We start from the raw sequence: 21,284 nt of genomic DNA, 5'->3' as shown, positions 1-21,284 counted from the left end.
TCCTCCCCATGGAGGGTCCCAGCCCCCCCTCCTCCCCATGGAGGGTCCCAGCCCCCCCTTCCTCCCCATGGAGGGTCCCAGCCCCCGCAAGACATGTCGTCCTGGCCTCCACCTTCCTACGACAGCACCAGTGCTCTGAGCGGGGACTGGCTTCCTCAGAGGGGACCCAGGGGACACCAGCTTGCCCAGTCCCCCAGAGATGCCCATTCTCTTCAGGGACCCCCTTCCCGCCTGGGCTGGGCCAGCTCCACTCACTGCTACTACCGGTCAGTGGGGGGCTCACAGCTCTTTCTTTGAGGTGGGCTGGAGCCATGAAGGCAGGGTCTTTTAGGGTCCCTCATCTTGCTCCAGTGCTGGAGGACCCCAGACCTAGTATGTGCCCCCCCCCACTTCTGTGGGGTCTCAGGGATGGTGGAGGGAAGGATATGGAGGCTGTGAACAACCCTTTAATAAATACCCACATGGAAGGCTCTAGAGGGCTGGAGAAAGGGCCCTGAAGTTGCCTGGCTAAGCTAACCAAGGGAGCACAGGGAAGGGTGACTCCCAGGGCACCAGAGTGGGGGCCAGAGCCCCAAGTAAATGATGAACCCTCAATGCCCATGAAGACAACATCGCACAGCGAATCTCTTTCTCTGTAAAGCTCAACCCAAAACTGGTGGTGCCCAGGTAGCTGTCCCAGGGCTGTTAGAGCCTGGGGTCTACACCCCCCTGAGCCCTTGTGGCCTGGCTGAGGACCTGAGATCATCAAGGGAGCAGAGGCTTTGGGCTGTGACATCTGATTCAGACAGACTGGATGGAGGCCCCTGGTGGGGGGTGGGGTCGGGGTGGTCTGCAGAGGCCCGATGTCCCTGGGGGCTGTGGCTGGTCCTCACCAGGGGTGCAGGGCTTAGGCTGGGGTAGCCCCGAGGGAGACAAACAGCCAACAGTGGGGGCGCCTTGAGGACGCTTAGGCCCTGAGGAGCCGGAGGGCACATCTTGGTGACAGCTGATGATGGGGTGCTGTTTCCACACCCTGAGGCTGGGTGGGGCCAGGGCTCCCGGAGTGTAGCCCCTGCCCTCAGGTCCTGCTGCTGACTCAGACTAGGCTGTCCTCCCGCAGCAGCTTGTTGCTGATGGGGGTCCCACCCAAAGGGCTGCGGGGCAGCCTGAGGACCCACCGCCAAGCTGCTTGTGGGCACCGGGCTGCGGGGCAGACAGTTGTGCTGCGGGGGGCGGGGGCATCGGTCAAAGGGGTGACCAGGAGGACGGAAGAGCAGAGCAGGTGCCTAAGGGGAAGGGTGGCCCAGGGTGACGTGCCAGTGAGAGGGGAGTGAGCGTCGGAGGTCAGTGTGGGTGGCCCTGGACGCAGGCAGACAGACAGGCGGGATGCAGGTGGGTCAAGGTGTGGTAGGAACCCCTCCCTAAGGAGAGAGAAAAAAATGAAGAAGAGAGGAGACTTCAAGGTCACCTAGATATGGGTCTAGGTGCCTACATCCCCCACGTTCTTGTAAACTGAGACAACTTAATCAGACTGCATGTTTATGTGTGTGTCACCATATGTGGGAGACAAAGAAATAGAAAATGTATTAAAAAAACTATGCCATGTGCTGTGGGCCGCTCAGTTCTTTTGGGTACGAACCCAACTGAGCGGTGCCGGCACAAATCAAGTTGCTTCCTGGAAAGAAAAGCCTCGGGGTCACGACTCTCTGAGCGAGGATCCTGCAAAAAAGGGTTTGTCCAAGTTTGTCTGGGACCCTGGGCCACCATTTTGCTCAGCTCCACGTGGAACAGGCAGAAGACAAAGCTGTAGATGGGGGGGCCCAGCCCTTTGCATAGGCCACAGATGCTGGCAATCATGTTCTGCACTACACCTGGGGACAGAACTGCAGGTGAGTTGGCACCCTTCCCAGACACACCCCAGGGCAGGGCACCCCAGGTCTACCCCGAGGAGGTACAGGTAGACCAGGGTGGAGCTCTGGGGTCAGGCCTGTCCGTCTAGCCAGAGATCTGCCCATCAGCATGTCCATGTGCCATCCACCCACCTGTCCATCCATCCATCTTTCCCCCATTGACCATTGACCATCAGCCCACACACCCATCCGCCCATCCGTGTGCCCATCGTCTGTGCATCTACCTGTCCACATGGCCGTCACGTGGACACCTACTTGTTTGTCCTGCCCCAATCGGACACCCTCCCCATTCCGCCCCCCACCCCCGCTGACCACACTGCCTAAGGCAGTCACGGAGCGGGACCAGCTGTACCTGGCGAGGTAGTCACCGCTATGTCCCCAGAAAAGTGCAGATGCAAAGCAGACCAATCTGTGGCTTTTCTGTGAGGCAGCGGGCCATCCATCCCCCATCCCCTCCGTCCCATATCCTTCCAGGCCAATGTGGTGGTGATAAATTCTAATGTGTTTTTTTTTAATTATTATTATTTTTTTTAAATTTATTCTGAGAGAGACAGCATGAGCAGGCGAGGGTCAGAGAGAGAGAGAGAGGGAGACACAGAATCCAAAACAGGATCTAGGCTCCAAGCTAGCTGTCAGCACAGAGCCTGACATGGGGCTCAAACCCACGAACCATGAGATCATGACCTGAGCCGAAGTTGGATGCTTAACCAACTGAGCCACCCAGGCACCTCGATGGCGATAAATTCTAACTCTTCAGAAGGGTTTGCCCACGGGCCACTGGGGCCATACCTGGGTGAGTCCAGCTGTGTGCTAGGTCAGCCTGGCTGACCAGTCGCAGGAGGGCGGGGCGGGCGAAGTGACAGTTTTGGGTCACACCATGAGCTGAGGTGCCTACAGACCACCTGAAGCATAGTTTTTCATTAAAATTTCAACTTAAAAGGAGATATTTGACTCAATCACTAGAAAACTTTTACGTATGTTTGGAACAACTTGGCTTTGTGAATCTACTTTTTCAGCTGCAATTTTATTAAATCTTAAATACAGATGAAATATGTTCAATGGAAATTAAGTGTAAAATAATACAGACTAGACATTGAGGATTTAGTATGAAGAATTTCACACATCCTAATATTTATTAAATATTGATTATATGTTGAAACAACTGTATTTTGAGTACACTATATATAAAATACATTTTATTTTACATTTTATAAAACTCATTTTATTTATGCTACTTTTTAATTTTTTATTTATCAACAATGTTTTTAATGTTTATTTATTTTTGGGAGAGAGAGGGAGAACATGAGTGGGGGAGGGACAGAGAGAGAGACAGAGGATCCGAAGCAGGGCTCCATGCTGACAGCAGAAAGCCCGACTCGAGGCTCGAACTAATGAACTATGAGATCATAGTTCTAACCTGAAGGCCGACACTTAACCGGCTGAACCACCCGCGTGCTCCTTAAAATTTTTTAAAATACTTATTTATTTTCGAGGCACTTGGGCTCAGTCAGTTCAATGTCCGACTCTTGGTTGGTTTCGGCTCAGGTCATGATCTTCTGGTTCATGGTTGGAGCCCTGCACTGGGCTCTGCGCTGACATCAGGGAGCCTGCTTCGGATTCTCTCTCACCCTCTCTCTCTCTGCCTCTCTCCTGCTTGACTGTGTTCTTTTTCTTTCTCAAGATGATAAATAAACTTTAAAAATTTAAAAAAAATGTTTATTCATTTTTGAGACAGAGTGAGCAGAACAGAGAGTGAGGAGAAAGAGAGGGCGAGAGGGTCAGAAGTGGGCTCCATGCTGACGGCAGAGAGCCCGATGCGGGGCCCGAACTCATGAGCTCATGACCTGAGGCTGAGGAAGTCAGATGCTTAACCAACTGAGCCACCCAGGTGCCCCGATGCTACTTTTAAAAAGATAATTAATTAATTAATTAATTCATTCATTCATTCATTCGATTTTATTTATTTTTTTAATTTGTAGAGCACGAGCTGGGGAGGGACAGAGGCAGAGGGAGAGAATCTCGAGCAGGATCTCCGCCCAGCAGAGCCCGTCACACTTGCCCTCAGGAGATGCTGACCTGAGTTGAAATGGAGAGTTGGATGGGGCGCCTGGGTGGCTTAGTCGGTTAAGCGTCCGACTTTCGCTTGGGTCGGTGGCTTAGTCGGTTAAGCGTCCGACTTTCGCTTGGGTTATGATCTCGCGGTTCGTGGGTTCGAGCCTCGCGTCAGGCTCTGTGCTGACTGCCAGCTCAGAGCCTGGAGCCTGTTTCAGTCTGTGACTCCCTCTCTCTCTGACCCTCCCCTGCTCATGCTGTCTCTCTCTCTCTCTCTCCTAGAAATAAATAAAACATTAAAAAAAAAAAAAGAAAAAAGAAATCGAGAGTTGGAGGCTTAGCCAACTGAGCTGCCCAGGTGCCCCAAGACTTTTTTATTTTTAAGCAATCTTTCCACCCAGTGTGAGGCTCAGACTTACATCCTCGAGAACAAGGGTCGTGTGCTCCACTGACTGAGCCAGCCAGGAGCCCCTATTTATGTCACTTTTCCCCTTTTTTTTCTAACATGGTTGCTGGAGAATTTAAGTGAGCTGTATGTGCTAGTGGGCAGGGCGCTCTGTCTTCAGGCTGCGTTTGTGGCCTGTCTTGGATACAGAATTGAAGTGTCCTTTGGTTAGGTGGGTAGCTCCCCTCTCCTCCACCTACCCCCAGGCTAAGACCTGGGGACCCCTGGTGTTTTAACACACTAGGACAGTGGTTGTTACCCAGGTGATCCTGAGTGATGTGGTTGTTGGCCTGGAGGAGGGGCTGCTCCTGGCATGGAGATGGGGGCCACTGGTGCTCACCCCCCACAGGGCCCAGAGAACAATCAAGCCCCAAAGCCAGCAGCGCTGGGATCTTCAAAGGTTGGGAAATGCTGGATGGGTGAGGATGGTGGAGGGGAGGGATTGAGGCTGGGGTCCAGTGGGCCAGACTGTGGAGGCGGAGAGGCTGATGCTGGGGGTCACCATCCACTCAGACCAGAGTCTCTCAGAGAAGTTCTCTGCCCAAGAAGCTACTTTCAGGCCTCTGCACCTGTGACATGAGTTAGGCCATGTGGCTTGGGCAGGATGGGAGCCTAGTAGTCAGGTCTGAGTGATGCAGCGAGGCCAAGTTCAAAGCGTGGAGGTGGTTCTGCAGGGAGGGTGGGAACTCAGGTTGCAGGACTAGGCCTGGGTGTCTGCGGCAGGGGCCTGGGTGTACCGAGCTGGGTTTGGGGGTCCTGGGAAGGTGTTAGACCACCTTTTCCAAAGGAGAATCACCGAGAACAAAGCCCACAAAACACAAAAAGAGTTGGTTATTCAGGTTTATTTTAGTCCGGACGGACGGCCTTTCCCAGCACCCGAAGAGTCCTTGGAAGAGCGCCCGGCTGAGCCATAGCTCAGGGTTTATATAGGGAGAGGGGCAAAGCCGGTGTACAGAAGCGAGAATTTTGCGGTTAGAGGTCGGGGTTGCTTAACAGTTGCCTGAAGAACATGTTTGACCATTCTAATCACGGTGTTCACTAAAGATTTACATCTCAGGGGCTTGCTGCAGCCGGGAGGAGGCAGGTGGCTCAACCCTGACCTTTTACCGGAATAGAGTTTGAGATCAAACAATGGTTGGCATCCTCATTTGCAAGCCCCTCACCTTTTGGCCCAAGGGAGTTTTTACAAAGGGTAGGGGTTAGCGTTCAGCATCCACAGGAGTCCAGAGTCCCAGCCAGTGCACCTGGGCTATGGGTGTCCAGTATGGCTAGGTGCCGGAGTCCCGCTCCAGCCGGCCCAGGGGTCCCTGAGGGATGGACGGTGTGCGCAAGAGTGATGAGAGAGCCCAGAGATTCTTTCTGATCACCAGGCAGGCATCTCTGCACTGACTGAGTCCCAGCTTTATTTATGGGTAAGTGTATGGGGAACAGCACAGAAATGGCATTCTGATGATAAAGTCTTTTATCAGTAAGAATATTCCAGAACATTGATTTGTAGAAGACTCATGCATAACCTTATCATTGTGATTTATATAAGGGTACTTCTGCTTATCATATGGGGAAGGTAGGTATGTTCAGCATTCAAATACAAACAAGATAATGTTTTTAGCATAGCAAAGGTCAGTTCTTTATGAGGAGGGGTCAATAGCCTGTCGATCACTTAAGGGGAAGTATCAGAAAAACAGGACCCTCAGGAAGCACAACGTCTGCTTCCATAACCACAAAAGAAGTTCCCACCCGTTCCTTCACAAGGTGCAATCAGCAGACCGGGGCCAGGATAAGGGGACAAGCCACTCCGATACCAACCAACGAAGTGCTTCGGCGATCACTGCTCGAGCGGAAACCGTTCAGTGGGCGGATATCGGTGGTCCGCTGGCGGCAGGAGACACTGCAAACCTGCCTTAACCTCACGAGGAGTTTTCTCAACTAGCGAGTTCAGAATGGCTCCAACAGGTGGGGCTGGGGGCGGGGTCCCGGACGGGCCGGCCCTGGGGCCCAGGGTGGGCAGGCGCTGCGGCGCTCCTGGCGCCGCCGTCCTCGGCGACGATCTTCTCAGCGGGCAGGACGCTGCGCTTCCGCCGCTTCGTGTCGCCGGCAGCGGGGTGGCATCGGGGTGGCATCGGCCGCCAGGCGCCAGCCTCGGCCCACAAGTCCCGGCGGCCCCCGCGCTCGCCGCGCCCTGCCGCACTACAACTCCCGGCAAGCCCCGGGTCGGTGTTCCCCACAAGGCACCGCGCACAGCGCCCCCGGGGCCGCGAGCCGGGGACCGCGCGTCGAGGGCCGCGCGCTGGAAGCGTCTGGCTGCTCGCGGGGGGCGGGGGCGCGACGACGAGTGCGTGGAGGGTCCTGCGCGCCCTGGGGGTCTCCCGGCCTCGCCTATTTCACGGCGAACGACGCGGACGCAGTGCGCACCTCCCACCCCCAGAGCACCGGCCGGTCGGCGGGGTCGCGCGGCCCCGCGGCCAGTCTTGGGGAGCAGCGAGAGGGCCAGCACCGTCCTGCGTGCGGAACCCGGGGGGCAGCGGCGCTCGATACGTACGCGCGGGACGAGTGCACAGAGGAGGGTCTCTGGGGCCAGAGCCCGGGGCCACGGGGATCCCGCTCTCTTCCCCGGGTCGCTGCCTCCCGACCGCGGCCCCGGGAGTGGCCCGGGGCGCTGGGATCCCTCTGCGAGATGGAGCCCAGTGGCCGGAGGCGGGGGGCTTATTGCCCGGCCTGGGACCAGGGTGCTGGGGAATTCGAGTGTTTCACCTAAAGGTTGGAGGGTGTTTCCCGAGTCTGGCGAAGTGGTACCAGAGACCAAGTCGGTGTTTGTCACGGGAGCCTGGTGTCAAAGTCTGAGAGCAGCTGCTTGGGACGAGGGTCGCTCAGTTCCCCAGCGTTCACTCAGTGCCAGGTATTGTTCTAGGTGCCAGAGTGACAGCAGACGGCAAGGTGGGCAGACCCCTGCCCCAAGGGGCTCTCACCCTAATGGGGAGGGGGCAGGAGGCACAGGGTACGAACCCGACTCTGGTGCGTGCGGATTCCCGTGGAGGCCGCTCAGGCCCGCGTCGTGACCGCACACAACCGCTGCGGGCTGAGCAGCCCGCGCTCGCAGCCGCCGGCGCACCCTGTGCGGCGGGTGAGTGGCACGCTGGCTTAGCTGGCGGTAAGTTCTGAGGAAAAACAAGCCAGACGGAAGAGGGACTGGTAGTGTGCAGATGGGCCAGTTGTGGGAGGTCAGAGGAAGATTGGTTTACAAGGAGAGGTCTGAGCAGAGACTTGAAGGAACTGAGGAGAATTAGCAAGCATCTGTGTGGGAAAGGGTGTGCCAGGTAGAAGGTACAGGGAGTGCGAAGGCCCTGAAGCTGGAGCTGCCTGGTGTGTTCCAGAAAAGCAGAGGGCTGAGGGCTGCCCCAGAGGGATGGATGGCGCCAGAGAGGAGAGAAAGGACTTGGCTGGATAGGAGTTTCCCGGGTAGGCTAACCCCTGTCCAGCCCTCCAGCCCTCTGAAGACCAGCCCTTCCTTCCTCCAACCTCAGTGTTGGCATCTGTAAAACGGGGACTTGGCAGACGCACAGCCGGGCACCCAGCAGAACACGGGAGCTGAACCCACCCCTGCTGGCCCACGAGGAGAGCTGCCACTTTCCTGGATGGAGACAGGAGGGGAGCCTGGCAAGTTCACGGTGTTCTTGTCTTGGGGAGAACAAGCCGTCTTTGTTCGGGTCTCCTCAGAACAAAGGGGCAGGCAGCCACAGAGGCGCGTGAGTCTGAGTCAGGGGGCTGGCCTCAGGACAGGGGACGGGGACAATTGCGAGTGCCCCGGGGGAGTGGCCGATGGGAGGCCAGAGCTGCAGCTGGCACTGGACGGGGCGGCCTATGAACCTTGGCCTGCTGCCACCCGTGTGCCAGGGACAGAAGGCAGCAGGTCCCCACGTTCAGCCTCCAGGTGGTTTCAGAAGGGGGTGCTGGGGACCTGGGCCAACAGCAGACGTGCCACCAGTAGTCCCCTTCACCCACAAGTCAAAGGTGTTTGCTGTGCACGGGCTCCGGACTCCCACCGCCTGCTGTGCGCCCTACGTGTGCGCCCTACATGTGCGCATGCTGGCACGTGACAGAGAGGAGTGTGGGAGAGACCGGGGACCAGGCCCTCTCATCGGGGTTAAGGTCAGATCCGTTCTTCAGGAGATTCAGGTCCAAGCCTTGCAGCCATTCTGGAGTCCTTTCCCCTTGCACCTAACCTCACCCCTCCTCTGCCCAGGGCCCTTCAGGGCTCCCACCTCCCTCAGGGTAAAAGCCCATGTCCACCAGCTGCCCCCTCACCCCGCCCTCTTCCCTTCCCTCCCTCTCCTTCTCTCCGCCTTGCTATGCTGCTCCAGCCACAAGGGCCTCCTCGCTGTTGCACTGGGGCCTGGCACAGGGTGTGCCCTCTGCCTGGAGTGTTAGGAACAGTGCTGTCTGCAGTAGCCTCAAGGGGAACCCCCTAGAAGCTCATCACAAACTGTGCTGTCTTCATGCCACGGGATATTACACCCAGCCATGCGCAGCACGCTGGTGAGCCATGCACGCTCAGTCCAGAAGAGATGGCTCACGGAGCGGAGCTCATGCCTACATCTGTAGAGAGCAAAAACACAGCGCGGGGGGGGGGGGGTGCAATGTAGCCGTGCTTTCATGCTTTCGAAGTCAGGATGGTGGTTGCAGGGTAGAGGGGAGGAGATGGCTGGAAGGGGGCATGATGGGGCTTCTAGGGGCCGGAAGCATCCTGTCCAGGGACGTCATTGCTGGCTGCACGGGCGCCTGAGCTGTGAGGACAAATGCTGGTTGCAGCCTCCTCACGTCCCCTCTGCAACACTGCAAGGGTGTGGGCAGCATCCCCCAGACCCTCGCGTGTCAGGAGCGCCCTTCCCGCCCAGTCTTCGCAACCAAAAATGTCCCCAGACATTGTGCAGAGTCTTTTGGGGGGCCGAACTGCCACGGGACCAAGGTTTAGTTCTAAAGCACTCGAGATCTGTGCTGACCACACCATGGCCACGCGGTCACTGGGCATCTGAGCCGTGGCTACTCCAGGCTGAGACGTGCTGTGAGCACAAGACACATGAGGTTCTGAAGCCTTAGCACAAGAAAAGAATGTAAAATGTCTCAAGCAAAATTTTTGTATCCTGAAGTGATAATACTTGGGTTATGTTGAGTTAAATGTATTATTAAAATTATCTTGTTTCTTTTTTTGACACGGCTGCTAGAAATTTTGAAAATGCACCTGTGGTTTGCATTCTGTTTCTTGTGGGTTGTGTTGGTTGCCCCTGCACAGAGGCTGGTATGTAGTAGGTGCCCAATAAATGCTCTGTGCCCTCACAGCCCGATAAAGGCAAGGTTGGGGCTTGGGTCTGTTCATGGCACAGTGGTGATCTGGGGGATGTTTTGTGAGCAGAATGTGGGTACGGGGTGACTTTTGATTTCAAAAGATCATTTGCTTCTTGTGCAGAAAATGGGCTGCAGGGGAAGAAGGGACGTGAGTGAATTTGAGGGCAGTGATATTCCTTCAGTGATCAAAGAAGGAGCTAGTAATGGATTCAGGAAGAGGCGGAGGGGGCTGAGAGAGGGAAGAGCCAGGGCTCTCGGTGGGGACACCTGCCCCCACCCCCACCCGGTTGCTGCTGTAAACAATGTCAGCTCCATCCTGCACACTGCAGAGACTTCTTCCTTTGGGGCTTTGAAAACTAAGGAGGCAGGCTTGGAGGCCACACAGTTTTTGGGAACTCACAGTTCCCAAATTGAGCTCTTGATCCTCTCCTAACCTCCCCCTCCCCTCCATGTTCCCCCCTAGTTACCGGCCCCAATACCTCCGGTTCCCACATCCCCACATCAAATGTGTCGCAAACCCTGTTACTTTTAGGGGGGGTTTTTTGTTTTTTGTTTTTTTTACTTTTAGTTTTAAAATAGGTCCAGGACCCACCTGGTTCTCACCTCCTCCTCCACCACCGTCCTGATGGAGCCCAGCGTGCCCCCATCTCCCCCCCCAGCCCCCTCCCCTGAGCCCCCGTCTCCCGGGGCCGCCCACGGTGTTTCCCCGCGGCCGCCAGAGGGCGCCGGCGAGCACCGGGTCGGGCAGGTCCCAGCTCCGCCCGCAGCCCTCCAGGCCTCCCCGGGGACCCTGCGCGGGGCCTCCCCCGGGACCCTGCGCGGGGCCTCCCCCGGGGACCCTGCGCGGGGCCTCCCCCGGGACCCTGCGCGACCTGCTCCCCGTCTCCCCATCACTCATTCTGCTCCACCCACCGCGGGCCTCCTCGCGGTTCCTCCAGGCCGCTGGGTACACTTGGGGCTCAGGACCTTTGTACCGGCTGTGCCCTCTGCCTGTTGTGCCTTCTCCACAGACCACCGTCGCCTCCTTCCGGTCTCTGCCCGATTGTCACCGTCTCAGCGGCTTCCCCTGGCCACTCCGTGTCAAACTGCAAACTCCTCACACCTCCAACCCCTCCTTACCCTTGATTTTTTAAATATTAAAAAAATAAAAAAAAAATGTTTTATTTATTTCTGAGAGAGAGACAGTGCAAGCAGGGGAGGGACAGAGAGAGAGGGAGACACAGAATCCGAAGCAGCTCCAGGCTCCGAGCTGTCAGCACAGAGCCCGACGCGGGGCTCGAACCCACGAACCGCGAGATCGTGACCTGAGCCCAAGTCCAACGCCCAACCGACTGAGCCCCCCGGGCCCCCCACCCTTGGATTTCCTCCCCGCACTGCTCTGCCTTCTAAAGGAACGCAGATTCCCTTGCTTCTCTCAACAAGAGGGTGAGGAGGGGAGTTCGTGTGTTTTGTTCAGACCTCTCTCCGCAGCGCTGAGCAGTGCCCGGCAGGCAGTGGGCCCTCCGAGAGCTGAGGGCCCTGACCCCAGCCCGGGCCCTGCAGCCTCCTTGGGGGCCCCGCCCGCGGCCCCTGCGAGCCGCCCACGCGTGCCCCCTCCCAGTCTGGGCTTCCTTCTTCCAGTTTGCTGATTTGCTCTTTTCTGTCTGTGAATCGGATTGGATTTGTAACATGGCTTGTTTGCATGGGTTTAGACTTAATTAGCCTCTCATTTACATGCTATTACCTGGCAGTTGTGAGGGGCTCTGAGCTGAAAGTGAGCTGACAGCGAGGAGCTCGTGTGGTCAGCGGGGGGGGACCGGCTGGGGGTACCTAAGCTCAGTCTGGTGATGTTGCTGGACCTTGAGGCCCCCCAAAACCTCCCTTCCCATATCACTATGGGGAAACTGAGGCAGCGGGGACTGAGTCCCAGCTGGAACCCGGAGGAAGAACTGTCCTCTGGCTGGGACCCCGTTCTTTCTGTCCCTGGCCCAGGGTCCTTGAGGCTGACCGCAGTGGCCGTATCTTGCGCTTCCGGCCAGTTTGGGTCAATGGGAGACCCTGCCTGGAGGAGAGGAGGAGGTGGGGACGTGTATTTATCTTTGCGGTTTGCGCCCCAGGTGGAGGGCGCCCAGGTGAGCGCCTGAGGCGGGCACTGGCTCGAGTGGCCTCAGGCAGGGACTGGGAGGTTGATAGTGTGGGCAAAGGAGGGCGGGCGAGGATGGAAAGGTGGGAGGGAGGGCAGAGTGGGCAAGACCGGGCCCCATGGGGCCTTGAGTGCCAGGGAGGGCTTGCGTTCTGTCATCGCGGCTGCAGGAGCCCCAGCAACCCAGAGCGCTGAACGAGGACCGCAGCCCAGGAGGAGATCTGGACCCTGGAGCCAAAATCTGAGTCAGAGTCCTGGAGGCGGCTCCTGACTCTGCTGATGAGTTACTCGCGGACCTAAGCTCTGAGCCTCAGTTTCCCCACCTGTAACCACAGCTGAGATTTTGGCAACAGCGTTGCCCTCAGCGAGATGCTGAGATAATTAAACAACGCAAGGCGCGTTAAGTGCCTGAGCACATGGGAACTTTCTGGTGGCTTCACACAGACCGTATTATCCTTTAATGTGTGTGGGTCTGTAGTCATGTCTCTCTTCCATTTTTTAATAGTTTATTTATTTTGAGAGAGAGCGTGCGTGCACACACATGCGGGAGTGGGAGAGGGGCAGAGTGGGGGACAGAGAACCCGCAGCAGGCTCTGCTGACTGTGAGGGGCTGGGAGCAGAGCGCAGCCTCGCCAATTGTGGGATCACGACCTGAGCCGAAATGGAGTCCAGCGCTTAACAGACTGAGCCCCCCAGGCGCCCCCTTTTCTGTTCCTGATAACGGTAACAGATGTTCTTTCTCACTGGTTTTGGTCATTCTAGCTCAAGCTTTATCACATTTGTTGGTCTTATTTATTTATTTAAAATAAAAAAAATGTTTTGTTTATTTTTGAGAGAAAGAGAGAGAGAGAGTGTGAGCAGGGGAGGGTCAGAGAGGGAGGGAGACAGAGAATCCAAAGCAGCTCCAGCCCCTGAGCTGTCAGCACAGAGCCCGACGCGGGGCTCGAACCCACGAACTGGGAGATCGTGACCTGAGCCGAAGTCGGACGCTTAACCGACCGAGCCCCCAGGCGCCCCTGGAAGATCCGGCTTTGGGGAGAGGGGCTTTGTTGTTTCTTTCTACGGTTTTCTGTTTCATGCATTTCTACTGTTGATCGCCACCCTTCCACTTCTCCTTTTCTAACTTCTTAAGGTGGGACCTGAGGTCATTGATTTCAAGATCTTTCTTCCTCCTCCCCCCACCCCCGTTTTCTAATATAAGCATTTCAGACTCATAAACATTTTGATTACAAAGTTGAAAAATTAGGGGACGCCTGGGTACCTCAGTCGGTTAAGTGTCTGACTTTTGGTTTCGGCTCAGGTCATGATCTCACGACTTTGTGGGTTCGAGCCCCGCGTCGGGCTCTGTGCTGACAGCTCGGAGCCTGGAGCTGCTTCGTATTCTGTGTCTCCCTCTCTCTCTGACCCTCCCCTGCTCACGCTGTCTCTCTCTCTCTCAGGAATAAATAAAACATTTTAAAAAATTATAGAATGCATTAAAATTACACTGAGGAATGAATTGCATTGTATGTAAACTATGACTCAATAAAGCTGTTAAAAATTCCAGTCCAAAATGGCCCAACCACACAGCAAGATGCATGGAAGAGACAGGGATTTGGACTCTGCTCTGCCAAGTTTCCCTCAGCCTCTTCTTAGGGCCTGACCCAGTGGCAGCCCTCAGTGCAGGCAGGGAAGTAAACTCTCATTTTGGGAGAAAAATCTCTGTTGGCTTCTGGGAGGCAGTGGGCTGTCTGGCAGGACCGCCATCACCTCCCTGCCATCTCTGCTTCTGTCCCGGGGCCTTTGCACAGACATTCCCTTATCACGAGATGCTCTTCTTTCACCTTCTCAGTTCAGTGACCCTCCTCCTGCCCGACACTTGGCCTGCGCCTGGGCTCCCAGCCTGGCTCTGTTCTCTAGCACGTTTAGTGCCTTCTTATATGCTCTGTGCTCATTTATTAAGTTATTGTTTATCTCCTCTGTGCCCTTCTGAGAACACCACCTCCTTGTCTATCTATTGCTGTTGTGTCCCCACCAACACAAACGGAACCTGTACGCAGTAGGTGCTCAATAAATGCTTATTGGATGACGGGAAAAAAGAAGGAAGGAAGGAAGGAATGCAGGCAGACAGGTAGACTGGCTTCTTGGCCTAAAGTTGCAACCCCCAGAGTGGCGAACTCACTGTCTGGCCTTGGGCCGCATCTCAGTTTCCCCAGCTATAGAAATGGGGCCACACCGCCCCTGACCTCACCGGTCCCTTCTGCTACATGGCTGGAGGTGTTGTGTTTGTGGCTCTGGCTCCCTGGAGCCTTCTCTGGCCCCGGCTGCCCAGCTTGGCGGCTCCCCGGGGACCCACTCTGCTGACACCGGATTCTTTCCTGGACCATCCAGCCACCGGGCGACACTCGATCCTGGCCCCACTTCCAGGCCAACGTCCGCCGACCAGCCCGCTAGGGCCGGGCCCCAAGGCTCTGTGCTGCGGGACAAGGGGCTGTCTGTGCCACCCAGAGGGTGTGGTGAGGCCGGGCTCTGCCAACACCAGCACAGGCTGCAGGGACTGACGGCACCTGACCCGCGGCCCGGAGCCGCTGCAGCTGAGGAGAACACAGCAGCGTGCTCCGTGCAGCCACCTTGCCTGCTCGCCATGGGGACGCTCCGCGGCACCCCTGCGCCACGGCCGCCGGCCGAGTGCCCGAGTGCTCAGAGCGGCTTGCGGAAGCCCTGCGGGACAGCCACCGTGGAGAACGGTACGCGTCGCTATGGAGGGGGAGGCCGCGGCGGTGGGTCCTGCTCTATTCTCCCCAGCTGCGCTGGGGCTTCTGGAATATTCTGGGAGCCACCTGGAGGCGGGAGGCTCTGACGAGTCCCTGCTCCTCCCCAAACCTCAGCGTTCTCCCCAGCAGGATGGGTGTGAACATAGCATTTCTGTTGGCTCTTGTGGATTCCGCCACCCGGCAAGAAGTGTGCATTTTATGGGCCGGGCACCCTTGCAGGTGCTGATGCTACAGAGCAGCAAAGGTGTGTGTGGCGTATTAGTGATAGGTGCCTTCGGCAGCACAGAGCGGCAGGGAGAGAACGGGCGAGTGTGGGGGCTGAAGGCCCGGACGCTCCGCAGGGGCCGCGGGCATCCTCTCAGAGAGGACATCCCGGCTCTGATGCTGTGCATTCTCAGCGAGGGCCAAGCCTGCGGCCTCATTATCTGTGTGAAACGAGGTAACAGGGGTCGGGCTCCATGGCGCTGACGTTCTTGCTGAGGCCACCGAACACTGCAGTTGTGACAGTGCGTTTCTGTGTCGGGGCCTCAGTTTCCCCGACGTGACAGTGTGTCTCTGTGTCTGGGCCTGCAGCCCCTCCTACCTGTGACTCAGGTTTGACTCACAATGCCCCTCACTCACTTTGCCCCCTGGAGGAACATCCGCCCCTCCCCCGCCTCCACCTGCCACGGAGGGTGGTTGGGAGTCCAGGCGGGGGCTCAGGGGCTGGTCCCCCGCTTCCCCCCATCTCTCAGGGGGTCAAGCCCCGGGCTGTGACCTGAAGCTTTGGTTGCAGGCTCTGGGCCAGGCTTGTACGTCCTGCCGTCCGCCGTGGGCTATGTCAAGCACGACTGCACCAGGCCCGCCGGGCCAGCCTACTCACTTTTCTGGAGGCCCAGCCCCGGTAAGGCCGCCAGGGGGAGGGGCGGGGTGGGGTGGGGGCGGGGTGGGGCCCCCCAAGCCTCCCGTGTCGGCTCAGGCCCCTGAGTGAGACAGGAAGCGCGCTGGGGGAGCGAGGGGGAGCTGCTGGGTCCTCGTAAACAGAGGCAGCAGGCGTGGGGCTTAGGGCCCCGAGTCCATCTTCTGGGCCTTGCGGAACCCTTGCTGCTCGACTTCAGACAAGCGGCCTAACCGCTCTGTGCCCAGTTTCCTTCTCTGCAGTGACGACATGCTCCTTACAGAGCTGTCCTCAGGGCAGATAAGCATTAGATGCTTGGAAACATCCATCACAAGCAGCTGCCGCAGTGCCGGGCATCCAGACGGTGCTCAGTAGAAGTGGGCGTGGAGGGGCCCGAACTCCGGTTTCCGCCGAGGCTCCTCACGGGTGGCTGTGGAGACGACAGGGCGAGAGCCCTGCTGTGTGGACAGGCGGCAGGTGGTGACCTGGTCAGCGGGGTCCTCACCTCTGTGCTGCGCACCTTTCTCCCGGCCAGACGGGTGGCGCCAGGGCCCGAGTGAGCCCCGCAGGCGTCAGTGCCGCTCCTGTGGGCGCCCTGCCCCCAGCGCGCTGTCCCTTCCTGTCAGCAGTGTCACTGCCACGTGCTCACAAGGCCCCTCACATAAACGCCCACACGTTCCCTCACCCCATTTTCTCGAGCTGCTCTGAAGTCCCAAGTGCCCCGGCTGGGGGAGGGCCCCGCACAAGGACTCTGATTCACCTGGACAAGCACTTGTGGGGGGGGGGCGGCTGATGCCTTCAGAATCAGCAAAAATCCCAAACCGAACTGAAGCCCAACGTGCAGAGCTCCAAGGGTCCTCACACCTGTCTCCAGGAAGGGTTAAGAACTCGCAGGCGGCCCAGGGCAACCTGTGTCCCCAAGTTCTGTCTCTGTCACAGGACACATTCTGGGGCAGAGGGACAGACAGAATGGGGAGTTGAGGGTGAGTGGTGGCCAGTGTAGACGTTGTCGATGCCCAGGGAAGACTTCTTGGAGGAGGCATACGCCCTGGGCTTTGCAGGCTGCGGAGTTCAGTAGAGCCCCAGGAGACGCGACACCCAAGTAGGGCAGCACAGGCAGAGGCGTGAGGTGGGCAGGCGTGAGCTGGGGTGCCCTTCCTTTGTCAGCAAGGTGCTTCCTGCCTGTGTGCGGTGCACACACACAAAGGGCCTGCCAGCCAATTCGTACGGGTCACACATGCTCCCCACGAGGTCCGTGCACGGCTTAGAAGCAGCGGTGACGGCACTCACTGGCCCTAGTGACTGGCCCCAGCGGGGAGGCCCCCGTTCTGGGCTGTTCTCTCTGGACCCTCTCACCTTTCAGTGCCCTCACTCTGCTGGGCGGAGACAGGCTAGGTGCCCGAGGACAAAGCTCCTGGAGGGCTTGCCGAGGCCCCAGGGTCCGACTCGGGGCCCCTCAGGCCACAGGACCACAAGCCCAAGCGTGCAGGGAGCCCTCCAGACAGCCCTCCGCAGAGCCTCGCTACCCTCACTGTACCCACAGTTCTAACCGACCCACGAGCTGGTTCCCTAGTCTGCGGCAGAAGGGGGGTCGAGGGGTGGTGCACAGTGGTCACAAGGGCACTGATGTGCTCACCAGACAAAGTCAAAGCAGAGACCCGGGGCCCCCAGGTCAGGGCACCCGCACCTCGGTGGTCTAAGGTCCCTGCTCTCCAAGATGGGGCTGGGGGTGGGGTTGACCAGGGGCCCTGAGCGGGGTCCATGGGGCCATCAGAGGTGCCCTTAGGTTCCCGGGCTCTACTTTCCAGCATCTCCACAGGACGTCAGCCCTGGGCCAGTCTACTTCCTGGACCCAAAAGTCACCCGGTTTGGCCGAAGCTGCACCCCTGCTTACTCCATGCAGGGCCGGGGCAAGGCTCGGAGTGAGTATCTGGTCAGTGCTGTCCCCCAAGGACTATTCCCTTTCAGGCTTCTGCCTCTGTCCTCTCCTTCCCTTCCCATCAGCAGATTCTTTGGAATGACAGGTCAAGGGGCTCTGAGGAGGGGCTGGGGGCCCTGAGAGAGCCTGAATGAGGAAGTGGGCCTGGGTGACAGCAGCCCTGTGTACATATGGTGCCCAGAGGGCTTTCGGGGCTCATCCTTGGCATCAGGGAATGACAGAGTACAGTGGGTACCGTGGTAAATGTGGCAATCCCCTTCACAGGCTCCACACAACTCACTTCTCCAAACAACTCACTTCCACTTGAAGTGCCTAATTTAATGACTTGATTCCAGTCTCTCATCCACCCACCTTTTTTTCTTTTGACCTATCACCCATTTGCTCATCCACTCACTGGTCAATCAGTTCATCCATCCATCTGTTCACCCATTTATCTACTCACCAACATATCCATGAACCCATCTGTTCATGATCCAGTCCATCTATTGACCCATTGATTCATCCATCCATCCATCCATCCATCCATCCATCCATCCATCCATCCATCCCCCCACCCAATCATTCATCCATCCATCCATCCACCCACCCACCTACCCAATCATCCATCCATCCACTGATCCATCCACCATGATCCCTCATTCACAATCATCAACCCATTTATCCATCCATCTATCCATCCACCCACCCAATCATCCATTATCCATCCAGTCGTCCATACACAATTCAGCTCTCAATCTATCTGTATATCCGCGGATCCATTCATCCACTCATTCACTCCTCATGCAACCACTCACTCCCACCCTTCTACTCACACAACCATTCAAGCATGTATTAAGCTGAGGAGTTGAAGTAGATTTGACATGCCCTTGCTTTTTGTGAGACCACAGTCTGGTGATGGAGTTAGGCCTGTGTGGAGACCATCCCAGCTCACTGTGTCCAGGTCTGGAGGGGAAGACCCAAGCCTGGAGGGCCCTTGGAGGGGCTGTGAGGGCCTGCCTAGGTGAAGGGAGTGGGGAAGGCTTTGGAAAGCTGTCTGAAAGGGTGAGGAGCAGCCCCTGGGAGGTGGGAATGGGAAAATAGAAGGGAAGCCTTGCAGAGGGTTGCGCACGGGCAAAGGCCTGGAGGCTTGAGAGAGAACGGATTGTGTGGGGAGGTCTGGGAAGCAGTGGAGCCCTCTGGGGGCTGCTAAAGAAGCGCTGTGAGCTCCAGGGTGCATGGGGGCGGTGGGAGACCACGCAAGGTCTGTGAGCAGGTGAGGACTCCTATCCACCCTCCTCCCCCATCCTCACAGGTCTGGAGGTGACACCAGGCCCTGGGGCCTACAGCCCAGAGAAGGTGGCCCCTGTGCGCCAGCGGACGCCCCCGGCTTTCACCCTCGGCTCCCGCCTGCGCCCGCAGCTCCAGGACACCTCAGCCCCTGCTCCTAACACCTATACGCTGCCCTCCCTCTGGGGCTCGCAGATATTCGTTAAGCCCAGCAGTCCCAGCTACACAGTGGTGGGCCGCACGCCCCCTGCCCGTCCCCCTCAGGACCCTGCTGAGATCCCAGGCCCAGGCCAGTATGATTGCCCTGACCCCAACACCTACCGTCGGCGCCGGCCTGCCTTCACCATGCTGGGCCGGCCCCGTGCCCCCCGGCCCCCAGAGGAGACCCCTGGCCCTGGCACCCACAGCCCCGAGCAGGTCACCATGACCAAGGCCAGGGCGCCGGCGTTCACCATGGGCATCCGCCACTCCAGACGTGCTGCCACCATGGCTGCGGACACCATGCCCTGACACCTCGGGGTTAGGCCTCCCAGCTGCCCCTGGACCAAGCCTCAGTTTACCTATGTTGTCAGGTGGGGTGTGGGCAGGCACCTCCTGGGCCTGGCTTTGGCTGGGGTGTGCTTGGAGAAGCGGGGAGCAGGCTCATCTTGCCTTCTCTGAGGTCCTTCTAGGCCACCTGCTCCCTTCGGTCCCTGGGGGCTGTGACCCCGTGGCCCCGCGCAGGGTGAGCTTCCTTCCAGTGGCCCAGTTTCTTCCTCCCGGTCACAGCAGGTCAAGTCAGGCCAGGCAGAGAAAAGGACGCCTGCGGCCCGGCCCAGCGGCTGGGCTGGAGCTCTCTGTGTCCCGGAACCTGGGGCCCACCCTGCCAGGGCCTGGGTCCCAGGCACAGTTCACGTCTCCTGTGTCCCCTGGGTCCTCAGCACAGCTCATGTCTCCTGTGTCCTGGAGCCCGGTGTCTGCGCTGCTGGGGCCTGGGTCCCCGGCACAGCTCACACTTCTGCTAAACTTGGGCTCTTCCCCTGCTTCTCACGGATGCACAGTCAGCTGCCTGTCCTGGTCCCATCCCCCAAATCAGGCTGGAAGCTGCCTGATTCTTCTCCCTCTAGCTGCTTGCCAATAAATCTCTGTGGCACAAGAGCTGTCAGAATCATACACAGGAGCTCATTTAACCCACTGGCCATGTCAAAGGAAAGAGACTTAAGTGCTGCCCTTAAGATCCAGACCCCCAGTTCTACAGCTCCTGGGGGCCTGGAGGGACCCGCAGGAGGCATCCAGGGCTAAGTAAGGCCAGAGTTAGAGCCAAGGCTTTGAATGGCGGAAGCCAGGCAGGCTTCTTGGAAGAGGGAACATGGAAGTTGGGTTTTGAAGGATGTATAGGAGTTTCATATATTCTAATATCTATCATCAGGAGGTACCTACCATGTTTCAGGTATTGATCAGGATCATCTAAGCTTCACAGCAACTCAGGGAGCACTGATGTTCACGGAGAGAAAATGGGGCTTTGGGGAGATTGGACACTTGCCTGAGGCCGCACTATGAGTCCTTGTTTCCCTCTGATGCCAGGATCTGAATCCTGGCCATTGGGCTCTGCTCCTGCCATTCTCCCCAAGGGACAGGAAGGAAGCACATGGATGGTGTCATGTGACTGAAGCCCCCTGTGTAAAAAGCCCAGGCCTTATCAACCCTTGACCCAGAAAGACCCTAACCCAGGAGCCTGGGAGGGACCGACTGCGACCAGGGCTCCCCAAGGGGACGGCCCCAGGCAGCACCTCAGGCATGACCCGGAGGGGACCTGACACAGACGACCCCTGCTCTGTCCCTTCCTCCCAGCCTCGGGACGACAAACTTGCACACACACCCCTTTGCCTGACTAGGGGGACACACACACACACACACACACACGCACACCCCTCAGGGGAACCCAGATGCTCTCATCACACGCATGTTCGAACTTGCACACAACATACAAACTCACACCATCCCACATGTATGCAGACAACAACATACACACAAACACAGACTAGTCCAGACGGGGGGGGGGGGGGGGGGGGGGGGGGGGGGGGGGGGGCGCGGCTCCAGACGCAGACGAACGTCACCCCCGTCCACCAGCAGGCCCAGAGGACACGCCCACGGACGCTGGCTCATCCCCGTGAGCCCCGCAGGCTTCGGGCAGCGTCGCCGACCCCCACCCCAGCCCGACGCCGGCCAATCGGCGCGCGTCCCTCCCCGGCTTGGCCTCCTGCGCCACGGGCTGCGCGGCGACCGCCAGTCTGTGATCTCATTTCTCTGATTTATCGATCGGCTCCAGACTGCCTCGCCCCTCCTCCCCCACCTGCCCGCGCGCCCGGCCCCCTCCCTTTGTTTCCCGGCAGCCAGCCCCACCCCAGCCGGGGGAGGGGGGGGAGATCCGTCAGGGGAGGCCAGCTGGCGGGGTCCTGGGGTGACCGTGGCATCCCCGACCCCCGGTACAGGAGGAGTCAAGCATTGACGTCTGGGTGGGGGACAGAGAGGTTGGGGACGGAAGGGCGGTCCCGCCTGCAAGGCCGGGGCCCACGAGTTCAGCGGGGCTGATGCGGGACAGAGCTCCCCAGAAATGGAGGA

General features: G+C 58.2%; 1 protein-coding gene across 2 annotated transcripts; it reads left to right on the top strand.

Moving 5' to 3' along the window:
* Positions 1-5,713: 5,713 nt before the first annotated feature.
* On the top strand, positions 5,714-19,820 carry ODF3L2 (outer dense fiber of sperm tails 3 like 2). Of its 2 annotated transcripts, none has more exons than XM_039248056.1 (4): positions 5,714-5,798; positions 15,377-15,484; positions 17,287-17,400; positions 18,709-19,820. In XM_039248056.1, exons 1-4 carry the CDS (start codon positions 5,795-5,797, stop codon positions 19,191-19,193), a joined length of 711 nt encoding a protein of 236 aa, XP_039103987.1. In that variant the 5' UTR covers positions 5,714-5,794; the 3' UTR covers positions 19,194-19,820. The 2 variants fall into 2 exon arrangements, with proteins under 2 accessions (XP_039103987.1, XP_039103986.1); XM_039248055.1 differs by lacking the exon at positions 5,714-5,798 and adding an exon at positions 14,438-14,574.
* The last annotated feature ends 1,464 nt before the right edge of the window (positions 19,821-21,284 follow it).

This window comes from Hyaena hyaena, unplaced genomic scaffold (genome assembly GCF_003009895.1).
Source record: "Hyaena hyaena isolate Hyena2069 unplaced genomic scaffold, ASM300989v1 scaffold_302, whole genome shotgun sequence".
Lineage (NCBI taxonomy): Eukaryota > Metazoa > Chordata > Mammalia > Carnivora > Hyaenidae > Hyaena > Hyaena hyaena.
Note: the sequence above shows the minus strand (reverse complement) of the source record. Positions and strands in the feature narration are given on the sequence as shown.

Bases quoted from the DNA above. Each gene is read 5' to 3' on its own strand.
- ODF3L2 (XM_039248055.1), top strand. From the start codon at position 14,472: ATGGGGACGCTCCGCGGCACCCCTGCGCCACGGCCGCCGGCCGAGTGC. The intron at 14,575-15,376 runs GTACGCGTCGCT...CTTTGGTTGCAG, and splicing joins GACAGCCACCGTGGAGAACG to GCTCTGGGCCAGGCTTGTAC. The intron at 15,485-17,286 runs GTAAGGCCGCCA...TCTACTTTCCAG, and splicing joins TTTCTGGAGGCCCAGCCCCG to CATCTCCACAGGACGTCAGC.